At 42.0% G+C, this 21,873-nt stretch overlaps 2 protein-coding genes across 3 annotated transcripts in view; one reads left to right on the forward strand and one right to left on the reverse strand.

The window, feature by feature from the left end:
* The window catches only part of LOC307199728 (uncharacterized protein), a gene marked incomplete at its 3' end in the record, with an annotated part of 327,020 nt that overhangs the window by 76,619 nt on the left and 228,528 nt on the right, over window positions 1–21,873 (forward strand). The gene's annotated exons all lie outside the window — the stretch shown is intronic.
* EGFR (epidermal growth factor receptor) overlaps window positions 14,341–21,873 on the reverse strand; it is a 158,450-nt gene continuing 150,917 nt past the window's right edge. For both annotated transcript variants that reach the window (XM_079947522.1, XM_079947521.1), the window contains exon 28: window positions 14,341–21,276. In XM_079947522.1, the coding sequence (XP_079803648.1) occupies window positions 20,900–21,276 (377 nt within the window). In that variant the 3' untranslated portion in view covers window positions 14,341–20,899. The remainder of the gene's footprint in view (window positions 21,277–21,873) is intronic.

The raw sequence follows: 21,873 nt of genomic DNA on the forward strand, positions 1-21,873 counted from the left end.
AGTAGACCAGCAGCTCCTTGGGGAGGGTGCGGCGGACCCTCCGGCCCCGCGGAGTCATCGGGAGAGAGGGGCCGGGGGGGGCCGCCCCACGATGAGCCCCGCCGCGGCTCCCGGCTGCTCCTCCTCCAGATGCGGGCCGGAGCTGCGTTTCAGCTGACCATCGCCCAGCGCGCCTCTCTCCAGGTGCAAGGAAGAGCTGGCGGGAGAAGCGGCCCCCGCTGGCAATGGCCGGCCCTCGCCTGCCCCGAGCTGCGATGTTTTTTTCCTCGCAGCTTCCGCGCTCCCTTTGGGGGCTGTGAGATGCGCACCACTCTGGAGTGACACCGGCTCCGGAGGGAGGGCCTGGCCAGCTCGCTGCATAGACGCGAAGCCTGCACAAAGCGCACATTTCCCCCCCCCCCCCATGTAGTGTGTGCCAGGCGCGCAGCCATCAAACAGGTTCAGTCCAACAACTAGTCCTTCTTAGAAGTTACCTGGCTGTTTTTATCTTTTATTTTCAAGATATAATAATCAATCTCTTGGTTCTTTCTGGATTGAACAACTGCCCTTCCGGTGGCTTTGCTGGAACAAAGGGGGGCTGCAATTTGAAACTGCTGGTCTGCACCAGAGGCTTGTGACTTTCACTTGTGCAGTGAATTGATACAAAAGCCTTTTTTCACATTATGTATGAAAAATGTCCAATGCCAAAATGTATTTTTAATAACTACTTTTGTTTTTTAAAATGTCCATTGTTAAGGTAAATATCACCCTGTGCTTTTCTGAAGTCACTGTTTGCAATCCCCTTCCCCATAAAACCCCACACATAGAAACGTACAACATATAAACTCCGTATGTCCCTTGTTTTCCTCCTGACTTGTTGCAGGTTATGGGACCTCTGCTGGGCTTTTGATGTCAGAATATTGTTATGAATTTGGGGGGTCAGTTTGGATTATATCCTGTACCCCTTCCAAATCTGTGATCCTGTGGATGGGTAGACTTTATAATGGCAAGCTTTCCAAACCAGTCCCTTTGGCTTTGGCTGACTAAGCCCCACAATTAGCTTAACCAGAGAATTCGCTCTGTGCCCTCCCCACTCCCCTAGCTGCTAGGTAGGAGAAGAATAGCCTGAGCTTTGGGTGTGAGCTGAGCTGGAAGTTGAATACACAGAGACATGCTTGCTTTGTGCTAAATTCAAAGCTGTGACTAATGGAGAAGTAATATCTTCTGGGGTGCTAATGCTATGAGCCTCTCCATCCTATGCTTGGCTTGTATATATGTGTAAATAAAACGATATATCCTAAAGCCTCCACTGACTCTCAGAAGGCACTGGCAGCCCTGGAGTATTTCTGCTCAAATTAGGGTTGTGTTTTACAATATGGTTACAAAAGTGTGGGGCCATCCCACTGTGCTCCTTTGGAGAATTGAAGTAGCTTTAAGAGCTATGATTTATTCACATATGTATTATCACCTTTATCCCAGGTGAAGCCCTGGCTTGGAAAGGAAGCTTAGCCTGTATTTTTCCACTGACTGCAGTCTTCCCTTCAATACTCCAAATAATCAAAATCCTACCATTTATTAATTTCTCAGGTTTAGGAGCCCCCGCCCCCCCAATCTATGACAATATTTTAGATTTTATTCCAGTAGTTTTGTGGTCACAGCAGAAAGCCAGAAAAGCAGAATCTTCAAGTGTGTTTTAGCAGGCTGCAGAAAATGCTGCAAGCATGGAAAGGAATTAATGCTAATGTCTTCCATAGAAGTACTTTTAGCAATGGTGTAATGAATTCACAATGCAATCTACTCAGTATTTAATTCCAAGTAAGTGTATGGCACTGCAACCTTCATTTCATTTTTTAAGAAATAACTTGAAGATGTACCGAGGCACATAGTCATGATCAAATATATTGCTTCATGTTGCCCATGGTGAACTCCCTAGTGAAGGGGGAGCTCTGGAGATTTGTGGTAATATGTACAGAGCAGCAAAGAAACAGACCATGCTCCTCTGTAAAGCTGGGATGTCACATGTGAATGGCTTTGAGGGAAAAACCCATCCAGCTGATTCCCAAGAGCCCAAACACTTCTGCTGAAAATAACCATCAGTTTTAAAATGTAGCAGAGATAGTGGCAGTTATTATGTTATAAAAAATAATTCTCCCTGTCCCGTTGCAGAGTGCCACCTTTCCCTATTCTGACTCTCCAGATCCTACGACCAGCTCCAGCACACCAGGTCAGAGTGCCTCCTTGCTGCTCCTGGTTCATGGGGCTCACCCCCTTTGTCCATCCCATGGCCCCAAAGGACTTCTACCTATTGGAAGAGAGACTGCTTCCCAATTCTGCCAGAATAAATATTCCTATCATTCAAATCTCCACCTTTATCAGGAATCCCCAGACTCACTTGACTACACTGCAAATCCATGTGTGCCTGTTTCTCTTATCTTTACACTGCCACCAGTTCTCAGGATGCTCCAAAATGTCCTAGTCTTGAAGGACAAGAAGGACTCCACCACCAATAAACACAATTCCAGTCATATTCATATTGAGGCCATCACTATCATGATGGCCATCTGTCGTGTATGAGCCAGTTAAGATTACTGAATTGCAGGGGTTGGACTAGATGGCTTTCAGGGTCCCTTCCAATTCTATGATTTCCCTATGTCTTAGGAGCATAATATATATTTTTATAGGTTTCTGTCTTTCTTTCCAAGACTCTGACTTGGCTTTGTAAAGTCCAGAGAAATTCTTGTGCTATAATTGCCTGTCATAATCAAGAATGATCATTCTGTCAAGAAGCCTGCTGATGTCCGGGAAGTTAATTGCTTTTTTCTGGCATTCCTCTAGACTTGGGAGAGAAGGAGCAGCTGCTGGCCTTATCTCGGCATGCTAATAGGAAATGATAAGCCTGAGTTGCGCTTGCTGAACTTCATGACAGCTTTCTGCCCTTGCTATTTCAGTCAACTTGGGTTTCAAGTTCACCATAATGAGGAATAGCACAAATAATAACAACATCCAATGAGGCTTTTAAATTTTATCATTTTTGCATTTTGTACAACGTTGGAAAAGCTGGCAAGCTGAGGGCAATGAAGCAGCTGGGAAAGATGGCTGGAACTCACTCTGAGTCTGAACATTAGTAAGAAGATATTGGGCTTGCTTAATGACAGCAGTGATAGCAAAGAATGTTTTTGGCTGGGAGTGGGAAGACTTAAAATGATAAATCATTCTCTGGCACTATCACATCCTCTAAGTCAGTGTTTCCCAACCTTGGGTCGCCACCTTGAGAGCCAGTGTGGTGTAGTGGTTAAGAGCGGTAGTCTCGTAATCTGGGGAACCGGGTTCGCGTCTCCGCTCCTCCACATGCAGCTGCTGGGTGACCTTGGGCCAGTCACACTTCTGTGAAGTCTCTCAGCCCCACTCACCTCACAGAGTGTTTGTTGTGGGGGAGGAAGGGAAAGGAGAATGTTAGCCGCTTTGAGACTCCTTAAAGGGAGTGAAAGGCGGGATATCAAATCCAAACTCTTCTTCTTCTTCTTCTTCTTCTTCAGCTGTTTTCGGACTACAATTCCCATCATTCCTGACACTGGTATTGCTAGCTAGGGATGATGGGAGTTGTATTCCAAAAACAACTGGAGACCCAAGGTTGGGAAACACTGCTCTAAGTGACATCCAGTAGAGCTTTTCCAGGTGGTTTGGGGTCTTTTGCAATCTTGCCCATCTGCAGATGTTAAGTTACTCTCGGAGAAGCACATTGTTACAGGATGGATGGTGGTTAATGGATTGAGGTTGAATCCTGACAAGACAGTAGTACTTTTCTGGGGGACAGTGGGTCCTGAATGGGGTAACTGTGCCCCTAAAGGACCAGGTGTGCAGCCTAGGGGGTCATTTTGGACTCACAGCTGTCTATGGAGGCACAGGTCAATTCTGTGTCCAGGGCAGCTGTCTATCAGCTCCATCTGGTACATTGGCTGAGACCCTACTTCCCACAGTCTGTCTCACCAGAGTGGTAATCTGCCACTTGGATTACTGCAATATGCTCTATGTGGGGCCACCTTTGAAGGTTACTCAGAAACTACAGCTAATACAGAATGCGGCAGCTAGATTGATGACTGAGAGCAGCTGTCAGGTCCATATACCACCAGTCCTAAAGTATCTACATTGGATTCCAGTATGTTTCCAAGCATAATTCAAAGTGATCCGAGGACCTTCTGGTTGTGTCCTCACTGCGAGAAGTGACGTTACAGGGGACCAGGCAGAGGTCCTTCTTGGAATGCCCTCCTGTCAGATTTCTAACAAACAACTATTTTGACTTTTAGAAGGCATCTCAAGGCAGCCCTGTTCAGGGAAGTTTTTTAATGGTTGATGTTTTATTGTGTTTTATATTTTGTTGTGAGCCACCCAGAGTGGCTGGGGCAACTCAGTCAAATGGGCAGCATATAACTAATAAAATTGTTGTTGTTTATTAAACATTTTGAGGCTCACATTGCTCACATCCATTGCAACACACACATCACACCACCATTCAGCTGCTGCTTCTGATGAGTCTATGGAAGTGTCCTGATCACTCACAGATCCAGAAGTGGTGAATGACTTTCAGTTGTTGCAGCCTGATAATGTGGACAAGATGCTTGGACGAGGAAGGTCTACCACATGTGCACTTGTTCCTCATGGAGTACTTGGTAAATACCCCCTTGAGCGAGAGGGATGCTCTCAGCTCCATTAAAAGAGGCAGTGACACTAATGCCCATGACAATCTCAATAATAATCAGCTGGTTGCCAACATTTCCTTCTGGGCAAGACCCGTTGCTATATAAATTCAGACATTTTGGATGAGAAGGTTTCAAGACTCCTTTCAGTCGGATTTAAAGATTTGGATTTGGTTCTGAAACCTCATTGGTCACCTTAATGCATTACCTACACTGGGAGAGAGTGCAATGCTGTTGATTCTCATGGACTTCTTGGCAGCTTTTGATACTACAGACATTTTATGCTTCTGAATAGGGTGAATAGACTGACAACTGGGGGCTGCTAAGGAAGCCCAGCTGGACCCAAGACCTAGGTCAGCACTGGTTTCTGTTGGATTCAGAAGTTAAACCCAGGGTTAAACCAACCCTCAAGGGTAGTAGCTGCCACCACTTCAGTTTCTGTCCAAGCAGCCTAAGCCAGGAGATTCAGGTTGCATGTCAGACACCTACAAGATGCAAAGCTAAAAGTACCCCTCTCTGCTATTTGAAGCCTCAGGCAAAATAAGCCAAATTACACAGCAGCCAATGTGAACAGAGAAAGATGAGACACTGGTTTATAGAATCGAGGCTTTACTCAAAGCAAATACACCAACTTGAAGAATATAACTAATAATTAATATAGCAACACAGCAGGACAACTTGCTACAAAACATGAATAAAGGAATAAGGAAAATACTGGTTAAGAATTTAAGAACATTTATAAAATAAAAAACAACCCCACAGAAAATATTAAAGCTAACTGTTTAAGTAGCCTAATACATTACCAATACTTGTCCAACTTTCAAGGAGATGTTGCTCAGGTGTCTCACCAGGAAAGCAATACAAACAATGGGGCTGAAAGTGGGATGAAGAAGTGACTTACACCCTTTTGCACAGCAGCTGCCTTGATTCTTTCCTGCCAATCAGAAGATGTTTCATAGAGTTAGAGAGTTGGAAGGGACCCCAAGGGTCTTCTAGTCCAACCCCCTGCAATACAGCAAGTTATGCTATAACTTTCCAAAACTCTGAGTCTGGAGATGAACCTGTGACTTCCTGGCTGAGAAATGTTTGGCCAATTAGCAGACTAGGCAGTAGATCATGCAGGTGCAATGAATTGGCAAAAGCTAGCCGCTAGCAGAAAGAAAGAGAAGCTGCTCTCTCCTGATTTTGGCACTTTAGCTAGAAGTGTAAGCTCCTTACTAAACCAAAGTTTTGAGAACAGGCCTGGTATACACAAGATCTTGACAGAGGCAGTGCATTTAGGTGGTTCTATTCCTACTTGGATAACTGAATTCAGAAGCTGGGGCTGTGGGTCTATTTCTTTGTTTAATTTATTATTTGCTTCCCGTAAAATACCTTTAAGCAATTTAAAAGTAGAAACAGTAAAAAAAAAAATTAAAAAATGGAAACACACATATAAATACAATTTAAACCCAGTGTGGGTAAAAACAGGAATAAAAATCTCCACTTAAGAGGTTTTTTGGAAGAGAAAGGGCACCAACAGGCATGGAAAAGATGCTAAAGGCAAAGTGCCTGTGATACGTAATGGCAACAAGCTCCTTGGAACTGGGGTTCCAATTCCTGTACTGTACAGAGCAGACCTCTTGATGAGATGATATCTGCAGAGGAAAGTGCTCAGATACACATATAAGGGATACGACAGTCTTTTCAATCTATGCAATGGCGTCTTTGTCCCCTGTACTTTCATGTAAAGTCCAAGTTTACATGAAGCTGTTCCATTAGGTCGTCCAGAGGTTTGGGGGTCCAGAGTGGTTTAAGATCTGAGAGGCCTTTATTTTAGCTAGTTTGAAGCTGTGTGAGACTTTTGTGAAAATGATACAAAACGGAAGAAAAAAACTTAAATAGATCATGCGTTTTCTGGGGAAAACTGCAGCAGACAAAGAGAGAGCCTGTATTCTTCATGCAGTTGAAGTAAAACACAAACCTTTCACATCTTCATTGATTATTGCTAATTACAACAACTGCTCCCCCAGGAGCACCCCTGCGGGCAGAGATGCATGCCAGCAACCCAGTAATTCTCTCTCTTAAAAACCAATTTATCATAGGCTTGTCCTCTCCAGTGCTTTTCTAAATGGAAAATTTCAGTTTGCCTATACTTCAGAAAGGAACATTCTGGTAACAAGGCCTATTGCTTACTAGAGAAGAAAATACAAATAGATATATTTTTAAAAGATTGAAGTCTTAAAGCACATTCAGCTGCCTAGCCAAATAGTCATGAAGATGCAAATCAGATTTGTTTAGATGATGATGATGATTTCTGTCTTACAGTAACTATTTATCAGAATAAGCAATCAGTTCAATACTAAGTTTTGGTTTAATTATTATGGAGCAAAATAAGAGGCAGCACTTCCTTCTCAATTCCCTCCTTTTTTCCAATGCAGTTTTTCTGTGCACGCTCAGTAAGCAAAGCCCATTGAGATGCTCCCCGGTCATCGTCAACCTTCACCAGGTCTTTACTCTACACAAGGCACTGAATGACCACTCTATGGTACAAGTGGTGCCTGGCTGAGCAAGAGAGATGAGCAAAATGAGTCACAACATCATCCAAAGTGACCTCAGCAAGCATATCAATTTCAAATATTCTGATTATTTTACTTGATTTGGAGGGGGGCAGCTGCCCCTCACCCTCTGCCCACGCCCATGAACTGTCTGCAAACATAACATTATATAAACATGACTGGCTGGTGGGAAGACACCCTTTCCTGGAGCCCTATACGTAAGCCCTTCCCTGGCACAGCGCTTTTATTACCTTGAATAGTTTTTTTAAAAATAGCATTCAGCTAAAAAATGCACTAGACTAAGGAGATTTATGTTTGAAGCAAAAACCCTCTCTCTCGGTTCTTCATCTGCACACACACTCACACAGCCTGTTGACAGCTTCCTGAAATGCTTTATTCTTACTCTGCAGGTTATTTGGCTTGTATAAATGCTTCAGTCATCCTCAGCTGAGCTCCCAGGCTTGAACAAAGGATTTTAAAACAAACAGCAGAAAATGTGTAAATAATGCTGTGCTGGAAGCTGTTTTGAGTCATCTTCTCATGAAACTGCAGAACTGGAAGGAATCTTGAGGTTGCCTAAGGTCACAAACACTTGGGCTGCAATCCAGTGTACACTTTTTTGAGAGTAATTCTCGCTGAAGTCAAGGTGACTGACTTCTTAATAGGTATGTATAGGATTGCACTGTTAAAGCTAAAAGCATACAGTGGTACCTCGGGTTAAGTACTTACCGGTGATTCATTCTGGAGGTCCGTTCTTAACCTGAAACTATTCTTAACCTGAAGCCCCACTTTAGCTAATGGGGCCTCCTGCTGCCACCGTGCCACCACTGTGCAATATCTGTTCTCATCCTGAAGCAAAGTTCTTAACCCGAGGTACTATTTCTGGGTTAGCGGAGTCTGTAACCTGAAGCGTATGTAACCCAAGGTACCAATGTATTCAGAAAGATTACATAGTACAGTCCATAGTACAGAATGCAGGTACAGGAATGCCAACTTGACTAAGATATTGGTGGGTCAAGTAAACCCCGCCCTGCATAATTGATCACAAAACATGGCATACACATACCATTTGAATGCTATGCCCATCAACTGGGGGGGGGGGTTGGTTTCAAATATATTACTGGTGGCCTGAAAGGACCCTGACCCCTAGGAGGTGGCTCCTATGTGCAGATGGGGGAATGACAAGTTTGATCTTTTCCCAAGTAAATGCTCTGCATCTAGAAAGCTAGCATATCACAGGGAAATATGCTAGCTAAGCCTTCTCCCTAATATGGTAAGCATGAGAGATAATTGCAAATGCTGAAACTACATTTTGAAGTGTTACAGTCCTATAATGGCTATACCAGGGGTCTGCAACCTTTAAGACAGAAAGAGCCACTTGGACCCGTTTCTGAAGAAAAAAAAACTGGGAGCCGCAAAACTTGTCATTATAAAAATAACTTTTTTGTCACTTTTTTATTATTTCTTTGTTTGACCCCTCAGAATTACTCCTCCTCATAGAAATAAACGTTAAATTAACAAGTTACCTTTTTCTGTGTGTGTGTTCTTCACTCCCCTTCAAAACAGTGACCAGCGTACATGCCCCCTTTCAATGCAGTGACCAGTGTACATTCCCCTTACAATGTAGTGGGCGGGCGGGAAGGTGACGTCAGGACGGTGTGTGACTAACGCACGCACTGCCACCATGCGACGTCACAGCCAGTACAGCGCCCGCCACATGGGGAGTGTCGGGGCATACAATGCGCCTCCTCCCCTCGCTAGTATCCGCCCCGGAGCCGCGGCAAAGGTGTAAAAGAGCCACATGCGGCTCCGGAGCCGCGGGTTGCAGACCCCTGGGCTATACCATATGACATTTCTGAGCATGTGCCTGGGCAGTAAGGTCATTAAACACATATGCCCAAGTAATGACAACAGGAAAATAGAAGCCTTTGATCAGGATTATATGGTTTGCACATGCCAAACCCAGAGGGTACCAACCTGTAGAGCCAGGAACATACATGCAGTTTGATCCCGTTCATATCAACTGAGACGTGTACCTTGCTGAGTTTAATACGTCTTCATTCACAGGATGGTAGAAGTGCAGTCTGATCCCACAAATGTTTGCATCTTCCTATGTTCAACAGGGTTTACTTCCAGATTAGTGTAGTTAGGAATGTAGTCTTAATAAGATCAATTCAGATTATATCTGTAAGCAATGGTGCTTATGGGAGGGGGGGGGAGAATCTGGCCTGGAGTCATCTTAATGGGCAGTATGTCCACCATCTCCACTGGCTTGGTCATGTGCACAGAATAGAAGATGGCAGGATCCCCAAGGATGTGCTCCACAGGAAGCTGGCTTCAGGCACAAGGCCCACTGGCAGACCAACTCTCTGTGTTACAAAGATGTCTGCAAACATGACACGAAGGCTGGTAGCATCAACCCTTGCCTGGGGACAGTCAGTCAGTCAGTCAGTCAGGTCATGCATTAATAGCAGTGACCAGAGAAGGAATGACGGCTGGGAGGAGCACAGAGAGAAGAAACACTCATCTTAAGCAGCACAACTGTCTTCATTTGCCCCCGCTGCAATAAAACATCTCTCTCCTGTATTGGTCTTTACAGCAATGGTTTGACTTCATCCTCAAAGGAGCATTCCTCCACTGATTCCTGAGACAGACTGACGGATGCCAACAAATAATGGGCAGAAATCAGCTGGGGAAGCTTTTCACAGCACTGAGACAAACCTGATCTCATGTTAATGTGTGCGCATTAACAGTACTTCTATTAAAAGTACAGGCTGGCTGAAAATCTGCGCTTCTAAAAAAGCTTTATTTTGGATAAATGAGATATTAAGTTCTCAGGGATTTATAGTATGCTGCCTCTTGTTTTGCTACATAATCATGAAATCAAAGATTTAGTATTGAACTGGTTGCTTATTCTGATAAATAGCAGTTACTGTAAGACAGAAATGATGTAGTTGGTCAAGGGAGCTGTGGACCCAAAACGGTTGAACATCTCTGGGATAAGCAATATTTTAGAAAAGGGAGATATCCCAAGATCCTGGGGCAGAGAACAGTGTCTCTTTGACTCCAGTGCAATTAGCCCCCCTTCAGAGTAAGCAGGGGGGCATCTCAAGGGCAGGGATACAAGGCTCCAGGGACGTGAATCATCTTAAGGCAAGTGGATCCTTGAGTCTCCCTGCACTTCTGTGGAGTGTACCTTCCTCCACTGCGTGCAACTGGGTGCAAGCCTCCCCTCACCCTCCTCCTGCCCCCCAGGGATTGCAGGGCTTTTGAGTAAACCAAACCAGAAGGGCTTGTTTGTTTTTGATATATTTTACATATGATTATCTCTGTGACACCTGATTTGAAAACATTGTGCTAATATTAATTTCTGCACCTTGGTTCAAATTCCAGAAAGCTTTCATAGTATCTGCTTACATCTTTTGACTCTCACCGATAACAAATTTGTGCTTGCTAGACAGGCCTTTAGCCACCAATGTATATCTGATGAGAACCAACTTTCAGAAGACTTAATGACTGATGTTGTGGTCTTTGTAGTCTAGAGATGTACCACAGAGATCTGCCAAAATGCTTGTAGGACAGCCAGTCACAGAGTGTCTTCTGTATGCCTTCTGAGGCTGCCAGTTCACATGACAGATCTGTTGTAATCTACTTGATCATCAAGAAACATTTATTTTGGAAACCTGCTGGCTTAATAGGGTATTTGTTTTTATGGGCTTTGAACTTAACCTTGCTTGTCAGGATTTTTTTGCTGGAAGCCTCAGGGTAGAGAGATCATAGAAACATCCACTGGAAATAGATTTTGTGTTCAAGACCAGACTGAACTAAATTGCTTGAGTTTATAGGAAGCTAGATTTCTGTGCACAAGCTCTCTTTCTTGCACCTCTACGTATTTGGACTTGGGATAGAGCTTTGAGCAGTTTAACATTTGTAAAAGTCAGATAAAACAGGCAATAGGAAGCACTGACTTTTTTGTTTCCTGGTCCCCATGCTCTTTGTGTGACAATACAGGTTCAGCAAATAGCAAACACACAGGTGCAAGTCATTGGCAGCTTAATGAGCCACTCTGACCATTGTTGGAAATCAAGCTGCACAAAACCTTGTGACAGAATACTAACCTAAGGGATGAACTACAGGCCTGGGGGGGGGGGGGGGAGGCAGGAGGACAGGGGGGCAGACACGATCAGAATTAGGAATGTGGCATGTGGGAAAGACTTTTAACCCTTGTTCCGATACATTTGCCCCCTTAAAGCTGCTATATGCTGCAGGTAAAAAGTTGCTATTAGCAAATAGAAACCTCAAGATGGGATTTTGGTGTGGGGTGGGGAAAGGGTTAAATCCCACTTCCCACATGTCTTAGTTCCAATCCTGGATCACTCACACAAGCTGCTTTTAAAAACAACAACCAACAACCCTAGACACATTAAATACAGTTACCCATTTTATTTCACCTGAAGAGTAGCTCTAATAAGATAGTATTGCTGAAGCAATATTCTTTTTTAATATTTTATTTTCCAGTTTTTAATTTTTATAAGACATTCAATACAAATATCTCATTTGACTTCCCTCCCCCCTTTAATGATTCCTTCAGTTATAATTTTCTTCCTGCTTCTCCTCAACAGACCAGTTTCATTTACTCTATCACTTTTTCCAGTGCTTTTTTTCTGGGGGGGTGCAGGGGTACACATACCCCTAAATATTTTGTGAATCTAAGTTTGGCCTCATTGAGGGCAGTATTTCAATATGAGTAGGAAAATGAGAGTACCCTTAAAAAATTTTAGGGGAAAAAAAGCACTGACTCTTTCTTAGTCAATAGTTTTAACTATGAGTTTTAAGATAATCTTGCTAATGAATTTAATTGTTTACAATAACTTTTCAAATAATTTGCATATTTCCCCCATTCTTTGTTAAAAGTTGTTTCTTCTTGGTTTCTGATTCTCCCAGTGAGTTTTGCCATTTCAGCATAGTCCACCAGTTTTATCAGCCACTCTTCCTTGGTTGGAACTGTATCTTCCTTCCATTTCTGGAACAATATTCTATTTTTTTAAAAAATATAATTTTTATTAACAGACCAATCAAATCAAATCAAATCACATCACATAAATTCCAAATTACAAAGCCGAATTTTAAATTTTTGTTGAGGGGACCCATATTTCAAGTTTCAAAGGGGGATTCCGATCATCTTCTTGCTACTGCGTTCATATCCAAATCAGTCCAGATAAAGTTCATAATTCTATCCAGTCTTATCTTGCTATTTCCACGTCTCATCTTGTTCGTACATTTTTTCTTTTTCCTTTATGCTCTCTTCTGATAATCTCCTTAAGAAGATAAACACCAATTATATCCTGTGTGGATTTTTCCGTTCGACCAATCCTCATATCATGATGGTTTCCATATATCATCACTTTCATAAATAACATCGCTCTTTCCATCATTAATCTCAGGGTCTGTCGTTCTTAAGTCCCACTGAGGAGTCTCACCCACAGTATAAAAACAGCTCTTTCCTCCTCCCAGACTCAAGTCCTCCGACAGAGCTTACCAATATGGCGACGGTATTTTTAACTGCGTCATTCCAGAGCTCTTAAACTTTCCACGCTTTTCTTAAAACATGCTTTGGTTAGAAACTTTATCTCCACACAGTCGTAAATCCACAGCTTAAGTCATTAAAGCGGCATTTCTGATGTGGGGGGGGGTCTTTTTTAATCACATAGAGGAAAGAAAGAAAGGTTTTTCCCCCCTCCCCCATCCAGTCCCTTTGCCATACCGAGTCTTGGCTGTCTTCTCAAGATTGATTCTTGTTCTTCCGACTCGTCTTGTTTATCAGAGAACTCTTCAGTTAGCAGTCTTTACTCCCCCTCCTTCCTTGAAATATGTGCATTCGTTTCTTCCTAATTGTTCCTTTTGAAGTTCTTGCAGCTAGTGGCGCAGATCAGAGACGGCGTCCAGGAGCGCCGAAATCCACAGGAGGGCATTCTGCCTAGTGCCCCCATCCCCTCAAATTCGGGGGTGGTATAGGGCACAGCAGGCAAGGGCAGCCCCCCCCGCAATCCTGGGGGGGTAGGGAGGCTATTTACTCCCATCACAGCCTCCTAATTACCCCCTGTGGGTCGGAGAGATGTTATTGTCAGCCATCTTCCGATGCGCCCCTAGTGGCCCCTTTCTGGAACAATATTCTAAACCAGCATCCTGCAACCTGGTCTCCATCTGAACTACACCTCCCATCAGCTCTGGGTGTTCTGGCTGTTGCTGTTGGGAGTTGTGGCCCGAAACATCTGGAAGCCACCAGGTTGGGGAAGGCTGTTATAAAACCTTGTGGCCTCTTTAAAAATTCAGTCCTTTCCAGGCCACCTTCTAGAAGCCAAATCCCAGTGGTGCAAAGTGGTTGGAACAATAACACACATTTCATCTTTGTACTAGTTTTGGTACACACAGTCCTTGCCCAGGCAAACAAAATGATATGCAGTAATAAAAAGATACAAATTAAGTAACCGCAGAAAGGAAGTCGAAGGAAATGAAAATTGAAGTTGTAGAGACTTTGTTTTTCATGTTAAAATATTTGTAAATTGTGAAAATGAAAAATAAAATTCATTACAGAAAAGATCTAGTACTGTTAATAGCTAAAGCAGGAGTGACTGATACACTGCAGCTGAAGAAGGCCTCTGGCATCCCAAAGACTGAGACTCATCCCGGAGGCTCAGCAGGACGTAAGAGATTCTCTGGGGCTACTAGCTCTTTAAAAACTCTACTAACTCTAGGGAGTAGGATTGGCCATCTAGTCCAGAAGGCCAAAGGGTTGTTGAGTGAAAGAAGCCAGAGGAGAAAACATTATCCACTTGGTTCCTGCTGTGGCAACAAGGAGAGGTTAGTTTCATTTGTTCATCTCCCTTCCACCTCATGGTGCAGGCTGCTCCCTTGTCAGCACATATGTATACCATGCAAAGACTTAAAATATAATAATAATAATAATAATAATAATAATAATAATAATAAATCAATCAACCAACCAACCAACCAGAGCAACAGGGTGGTGATTACTCTGGGGGCATCAGTAACATAAATGACTGCTGGCCCAGTCTCCAACAGTGCTCTTCATTCATACATCTAAATATAAAATAAACAATACGTAGGAGGATTATTTCAAGGCTTTATTTAAGTAAAATGGCCATGCTTCAAAAACACATTACAGTCATGTTTGAAAAGAAGGAATATGATTTAAGACTACATTGTGTTTTACATAAAAACAATCATGATAGCTTATGCTGCCTCCATCTTGGAACGGGGGGTCTAAAAGAAAACTTTATAAAGTGCCTATTTATCTTTGTACAAAGTTCACCTATCAAAGAATTTTCAAAAATAGACCAGTTCTACATAGCAGGGACTTACTCAGAGAGCACATTCACTTCATGAATGCATTTCTAGATTTAATTGGTTTAACAGTCATTCCCTCTTCCCAGAGAACCCTTGGGATTGCAGTTCTGTGCCAGTAAAGCTGGGAAATGCTGGACACCTCACCATTCTTTGGGCTGGGGAGACTCTGCTCCTAATTATTTAACTAAGAAAAAAAAATGTTACCATTTTTGATGGAATATGTTTTATAATTTGACCTAAGTCAATTTTTTCAAAATTTCTAGTTAGCTCCCATGCGGATCCATTTTCAAGAGTCACAAGGGAAATCAAAGACCAGTCCTTTTTTTCAGGGGGTTCTCAAGGGTACGCAGTCCTGGCACCTCTTTTTGCTGTTAAAAAGTGTGGCACATACTGTAACAACTTCATGGTGAGTACCAGCACTATTTTTCTAGGAAAAAAAGCACTGAGTAATTCCATAAAAGTTTCCGCTTACAAGCCAGTCAGAATATTCCTTTCCCATTGAACACAATACACTATATTACAGTGAGTGATATCACCATACATCCTAAAAAAAAACAAAAAACAAAAAAAACTATGGAAAATAATTATGTACATCTTATTTGACTGAATATACAAAGTTTTAAAATCAACACTAAAAACAATTTAGCAATACAAAATGTGGCATTTATTTTTACAACTATGCTTTCATAAGTAAGTAACTTTACAATGCTCATGTAGACATGTGCCCCAGTAATCCTGCATTACCTCCATGTATTTCAGTGGAATAGTTATTGGTGGTTTGAACCCTATACCTAAAGATACACTACTGAATATAATCTATATTATTCCCTACATAAAGCTGATCGCAACTTCACTGAACTAATACAAATATGGGATTAGTTCCACAGGATCTTTAATACACCCACGCCCCAGTTCGCCTCTTTATCATGAGCAGACAGGACTGGCCCATCCATGAGGCAAGGTGAGGCGACCGGCTCGGGTAGCAGGATCCACCGGGGCAGCAGATTCAGCCTCCAAGGAATGCCTCACCCGCTGCCTCTGCAGTGCACTCCTTTTCAACCATCAGGTAAGGTTGATTTGACCTACCTCCCTCTGTACCCAAAGTAGAGCTTCACTCAGCCCTCATGCCCTGGTGTGTGGGGAACCATTTTGTGGTTCACCTCAGGTGCCAAAATGTTTTGGTCCAGCCCTGTAAGTAGAGACTCTGGATGAGGATGTGGCCCCTATTCTCATAGAGACATGTATGGGGCTTAGATGAGCATCACCATGCAGACACTCACCCAAATCTGCTTCTGTGCCAGGGCTGGCCCCATAAATTTTGCTGCCTGAGGTGAAGGACCAAGGTGTTGCTCCACCCATTCCATGTACAGAAGCTGGCCAGACAAGCAGCTGACCCTTACTTGAACACTGGGGTCAGGAGAGCACCCTCTGCTGCATGAGAGGCCAAAAGGCTAGTCAGTAGCCACATGACAAGCCATATGGCACTGATAGATCTGTCCTCTGAATAACTAACAAATGTTCCATTTTCTCACCATCTGCTGCCTGAGGTGCCACCTCACTGCCTAATGGCAGAACCAGCTCTATTATGTATGCATGTCTCCCTTTTCTCAAAGTGGTGCACAGCTTTGACCTTGTATTGTTCACAGTAAATCAATTCAAGACTCAATGGATGCAGCGAGATGAAAATTAGGTATTTCCTGACTACTAAGATGCTGTAAGTGATGATGCACAAAGCATTTCTCATGTGCTTCCAATGGGGCTTGAAAGGAAGATATATTGGTCGTTTGTTTACTAGATGATATACTATAATTGCACAATTCTAGATCCAGGGACTGGGGATAGGTAGAAATCTGATTCTAGAAACTTTCAAGATTCATTGTTTGTAGCAAAAACAACACAAAATTAGCCAAACCATGTATCAAATAGGTGCTTGTTTGTTTTTTTAAAAATAGCTATGTTTCATTCTTTTTTATAGAAACTACCTAGGTGTAAGACATGTATTCATTACATTTTCCTCTACTTTTCTGTGCATAAAGGAAACCGGCTCCGGCAAGGCATCAAAATCCATTTATAGTTTAACATCAGTGGAGACAAACAATCTATGCATTTTAATGGAGTTTTGCCACCAGTTTTGGATCCCAGATACTGGAAAGACAGAAGGGTTCAGTCTGTCATGTCTTACTCCCGTACAATTCCAACTGAAACGGAACAGTGCTTATCAAACCCTTTATTTGTACTAACATTTAGTTTTGCAAGAGAGTCTTACACACGTTAGCAAATTATGCTGTGTCATAGAGAAATTCTTATTGCTCAAATGGGAAATCCCAAATAGAACTTGTGGGACACAAATTAACGACAAAAAAGTGAAAGTGTATGCGTGCATATATGTAGAATCCAAACTAGATGTGGTATATAATGCAGAAACAGGTATATGAGCAGTCATATTTCACTATGCCATCCATTATCAAAATATTTAAAAGTAAATCTAACAACAACAGCTGAAAGAAATGGGCCTTGTTACTTGAATATGCCTGCAATCCTATGCATGTCTACTCAAAAGTCAGTCCTCTATTGAATTCAATGGGATCTGTTCTCAGGAAAATGAATATAGCATTGAGGCCTATAGCATCTCCCTGGTTATCTGCAGACTGGTCATATTTTAATGCTAAAATATATATTCAACCAGTCCTTAGATATTAAAAATACTCGTTTTAATGAGAGTTTGTTTTGTCCCAAGAACACCTGGATTCACTATTAAGTATGATCCTATGAAAATAGTGATGAATGTTATTTTATTTAAAACAAGAAAATTAGACATTATCTTTGGTCCTAAGAATTCTATATCCTAGAAAGTCAGGTGCTGGAACAACAACAACAACAAAACCCCCAAAAGCAAAGGAAGTGAAAAATATTGGGGAAATAAAATATGAAATGAGTTTTCAGTAGGAAAAAAAAATCACAAATTCATGGTGATTTAAGATTATTATAAAACTTTTTAAGTGCTACCCCAACAGTGAAATTTTTATAAAGTTCACAAAATTTTTACTACACATTTTGACAAGAACGAGGAGGTGCAAAAAGAAAAGACAATGCTCACTTGTCCCACCTAAAATATTTTCTCACAGAGAAATGTAAATCATAGAAAAATTAGAGCAATGTTCACAACAGCTGACATTGAAGAGGTAGGTGGCAGTTTTTGTGCTATTGCCTGTACGGAAGAACTTCTAGGTCTCAAAAATGAAATGCTTGTCAGGAAATGCAAAGGGTCTTGCACTGCTGCCGTCACCATATACTGTGTATCTAAAAACACCTTTGGTGCAGGAATTAATACGAGATTCCAGTGTAGGAATCACTGAACATGACCAGCATATATGTTTTTTTATGGTGCACACATGGAAGACATCTCAACTACCTGCAAAACTTAACTGCTTTCATTCAACTGGTACAGTTGGTGCATGTGTGCTATGGAAGTTGTGGCTACTTGAGAAAGAAATACTGCTACTAATAATTTTATTATTTATACCCCGTCCACCTGGAAACATGCATGTGGGGCAGTCTAATGTGCAATGTATAGAGTTATGGCAAGCAAGCTATGGTCTCCCCGCCCACCCCCCGACAATAATTCACATAACATGCATGTGTTATTTATGTTTTAGTACCTGTGTGTTAACAACCCCTCTTGAAGAGGAACTGGTCTCCACACACAACAATTAGATCATTACCAATGTTGTGATTTTTGCCTCAGGCTTGTTGGTATTCCAACTCATTTTGGATGCGCTCACAAGACTGAGTTCTGTACCAACTTTATATAAGAGGTTTGTAATGTAAATCACAAGCGGGAGAAAGGCACTGTATCAATTCATCCTTATTGCAATAAGCAGAGCCTTACTCCCGTGGTGTGGGAGAAAGTGGAGAGTGGCTCCCTTAAATGCCCCCGACATAGAAGCCCAAACTAACGTGGGAACAGATGCCAGTCAGCTATTTATACAATGGCACTGGCCTAGGTTCCCTGAAGGATAAATGCTGGTGCAGCTTGGGGGGGGTATGGAAGAGCCATTATAGCTCCAAAACCCCAATGAGAGTGGAAGGAGGATGGCACATTGCAAATGAACTGTTGTGAACAATAACTTTGTCCAATAACCTGGACTTTAGTTTAGCATTGAAGAGTAATCTCAAGGCCCAGGGCCTAACCAACTACTATGCAGAACAAATGTGATTTCTTCATGTATTTACTCTTTTTAGGAAATAAATTGACAATTTGATAAAACAGAAGGAATAAGGAATTAAATTATATATCTGGTGTGTGTGTGTGTGTGTGTGTGTGTGTGTGTGTGTGTGTGTGTTTGTGTTCCAGTTCAGCAGTGGAATGGTCTACCCCCCTGGGAGGCTGTGGGCTCTCCTTCCTTGGAGGTTTTTAAGGAGAGTTTTGGTGACCATCTGTCATGGATGCTTTAGCTGAGATTCCTGCCTTGCAGGGGGTTGGACTAGATGACCCCTGGGGTCCCTTCCAACTCTAGAATTATATGATTCTATGATAAATGATTTTAAAGGCTGTGAGTTTAGGTGGATTTTTAAATAGAAAACATGAGATACCTCAGTGGATCTAATCAAATCAGAAGCCAAAGTCAATTTAATTGAAACGCGGCCTGAGGAATTGTATGATGGAATGAAGGCAGGTGGGTCAGAATCAGTACACACTTTTGAACAGCATTACAGTAACGTAAGTTCAAAGAAAATGGCTTGAGTCTGCTTACTATTATGACTGTTGTTCTACTTTTAATAACAGAGAGACAATTTTAAGCTACTGTACATGAAGCTTTCTCATTTATGGACCGTATTGCATCACAACATGAGCCATGTAAGTTATTTTGCATTGAATGGGTCCTACAAGGGCCAGGTGGCTCAAGAAAAATTATCAATAGTTTGTTAATTTCCCTCTCACTTTCAATGCAAACTTGTTGTCATCATATTATATGAGTTTGGGGCTTGATGAGGGATAGCAGAACAATGAAAGGTATCTGTTGAAACACCTTCCATGTGTAACAGGTAACAGGTAATTTCAATTTCAAAATCAGCTTGGCTGCTGATTTGGGGCTGCACTGCAGAAGGTGGAAATGAATCCACAAGTTTACAAGACTAATAGTACTTTCACATATAATCACTGGATTGGTCTGAAATTCTTGCATTATCAGTGCATTTGTGAGTAGAATTTTAGTGATCAAGTACAGGTGATTAATCCTAAACCCCTGCTTTCCTAATATAACTGCTGTGCATTAACTGGTGTTTTATTCAAGAAAAAAATCAATGTAGGGATGTAACTGATTCTCTCTCCACCACTCACGCCAGTAAATTAGAACTCAATAGGAACTTCTCCTGCACACACTTCATTTATTAAGGTAAATGGGAGCTTAGTGAAAGTATTAATTCCTACAGGGCTTGTGCAGGAGAATAGTGTGCCCATATTCAGACTACTTCAGCCATATTGCAACCTTTGCATTTCCTCACTGTTTAAATTTATACCAATTGTCTAAATGCCATCAAGGCAGTGAACTGGGAATGTGTTTTGTTTTTTAAAAGCACCCCTCGTCATTTAAAGCTTTTTAGTCAAACCTTTAAAACTCATTTTTTATAACTCTAGAGAAAATATTGGAGCCAGAAGACAAGAACCCCCCCCCCCCCAAATGCCATCCACGCCTTTGGTGAGCATTTTAGAGACAGTCTAGTGAGTTCCCAACAGTAGTGGTCAGGTGGCAGTGTGTGCTGTAGGCATGTTCTTTTGCTAAGCTGACCAGGGCTGATCACATTCTCTGCAACCTGTTTTATTTTCTGAGAAATATCTTAAGCAGAATCTCCACATTTCCCCCAAGTGCCTTTTTCTTCTCAGAAAACCTGGACCAATGCAAAGGGAGTTTTTCTTTAAATCTTATGACAGACAAGCTTAGGAGACAGCGAAATATCACCTCTCTCCATCTCAAATGATCCATGTGACATGAAGTAGTTCAATATCTGGTCTTCTTGATTTCACAAAAGCTCTTAAAAATATCACAAATGTTTACAAAATATAGGCTGTAATCCAATATAGTTTGTAAAGAAAATAAATGAATGCAACAACAATTTCTTGCTTGCTGGATGCTGCCTTTTCTTTCCATATCACGTCTTTGATAAAGACAGAAGAAGTCCTAAGCAAACTGGATGAAATCAACTCGCACATACAGAAGGAAAAATGCGCATGTCGGTATGTTGCAGCTGCTCTCATCTGTTTCTATAGCGGCCAGCAACGTCACCTGCATTTCTGGTGCCACAAGAGGTCTCTTTTGGTAGTCATGCCGAGGCTTGAATGTATTCAACTTTTGGTGCTGCTACCCTGAGATATTCTGGATTCTCAGCTGCAGGAAGCTTAGAGATGCCATTGGCTTTGTTCTCCTTGGGCAAGAAGTCTTGCTGATAATCAGGATTGTCCAGATTTATTTGGTGGTTGGTTGTCTGATCCCAGTAGGGCAAGCTGTTGAAAACTGTGTTAGCAAACGGAGAGAGGCTTGTGTTGAGATATTCAGGGTTGTCCAGTCCTGTACTGCGGGAATTCTGATGGTTTGAATCAGCCACAGACTTAGGCTCAATAGTAAGAGAGAGATTGTTGTAGACTGGATTTTGCACAACAGAAGCAGGTGGTGTTTTGGTCACTAGCTGGTTCACGTATTCTGAAAATGGTTGCAAGAGAATTAAGATCGGCAAATGCATGACTTAACATTATCTTCAGTCAAATAAGGAAATATTTTCAAAGAACTAGATATGCCCTTCAGTAGGTGAAAGGCAGACATAACATTCTGGAGCGTAACCAGAGCTAATCATGTTCATATAGGAGCATGAGGGGAAATTAATCCAGGGACAAGAAATCAAAATTTTCCTGTGGGTATTGCAGTTCTCATGACAAAGCATTTTAGGGAACAAAATGATTCTGTGGCCAAATTGTGATTCAACATATGGGACTGACAGGACTGACCTAAATCAGTTTGCATATAACTGAGCTGTGAGCTCTTTGGCTCCTCCTAAAATCCTCTCACTTGGAACTTAATAAGATACTTTTAATATGCTTTTTGGGTTTTGTTTAATATGTACAATGTACTCTCATTGCAGCTTTTGGTTCCTTTATTTTATTCACATTAGTTTTTTTCCCTTCCATATAAGCTGTGCACATTTAATATGACTTTTTAGCATACAACTGTGTGCACATCAAAATTCCCGTTAGGCACATGAACTTATGATGTCAAAGACCAATTCTAGGCATTGTTGGGCAG

The sequence above is a fragment of the Podarcis cretensis genome (assembly GCF_951804945.1).
Source record: "Podarcis cretensis genome assembly, chromosome: 12".
NCBI lineage: Eukaryota > Metazoa > Chordata > Lepidosauria > Squamata > Lacertidae > Podarcis > Podarcis cretensis.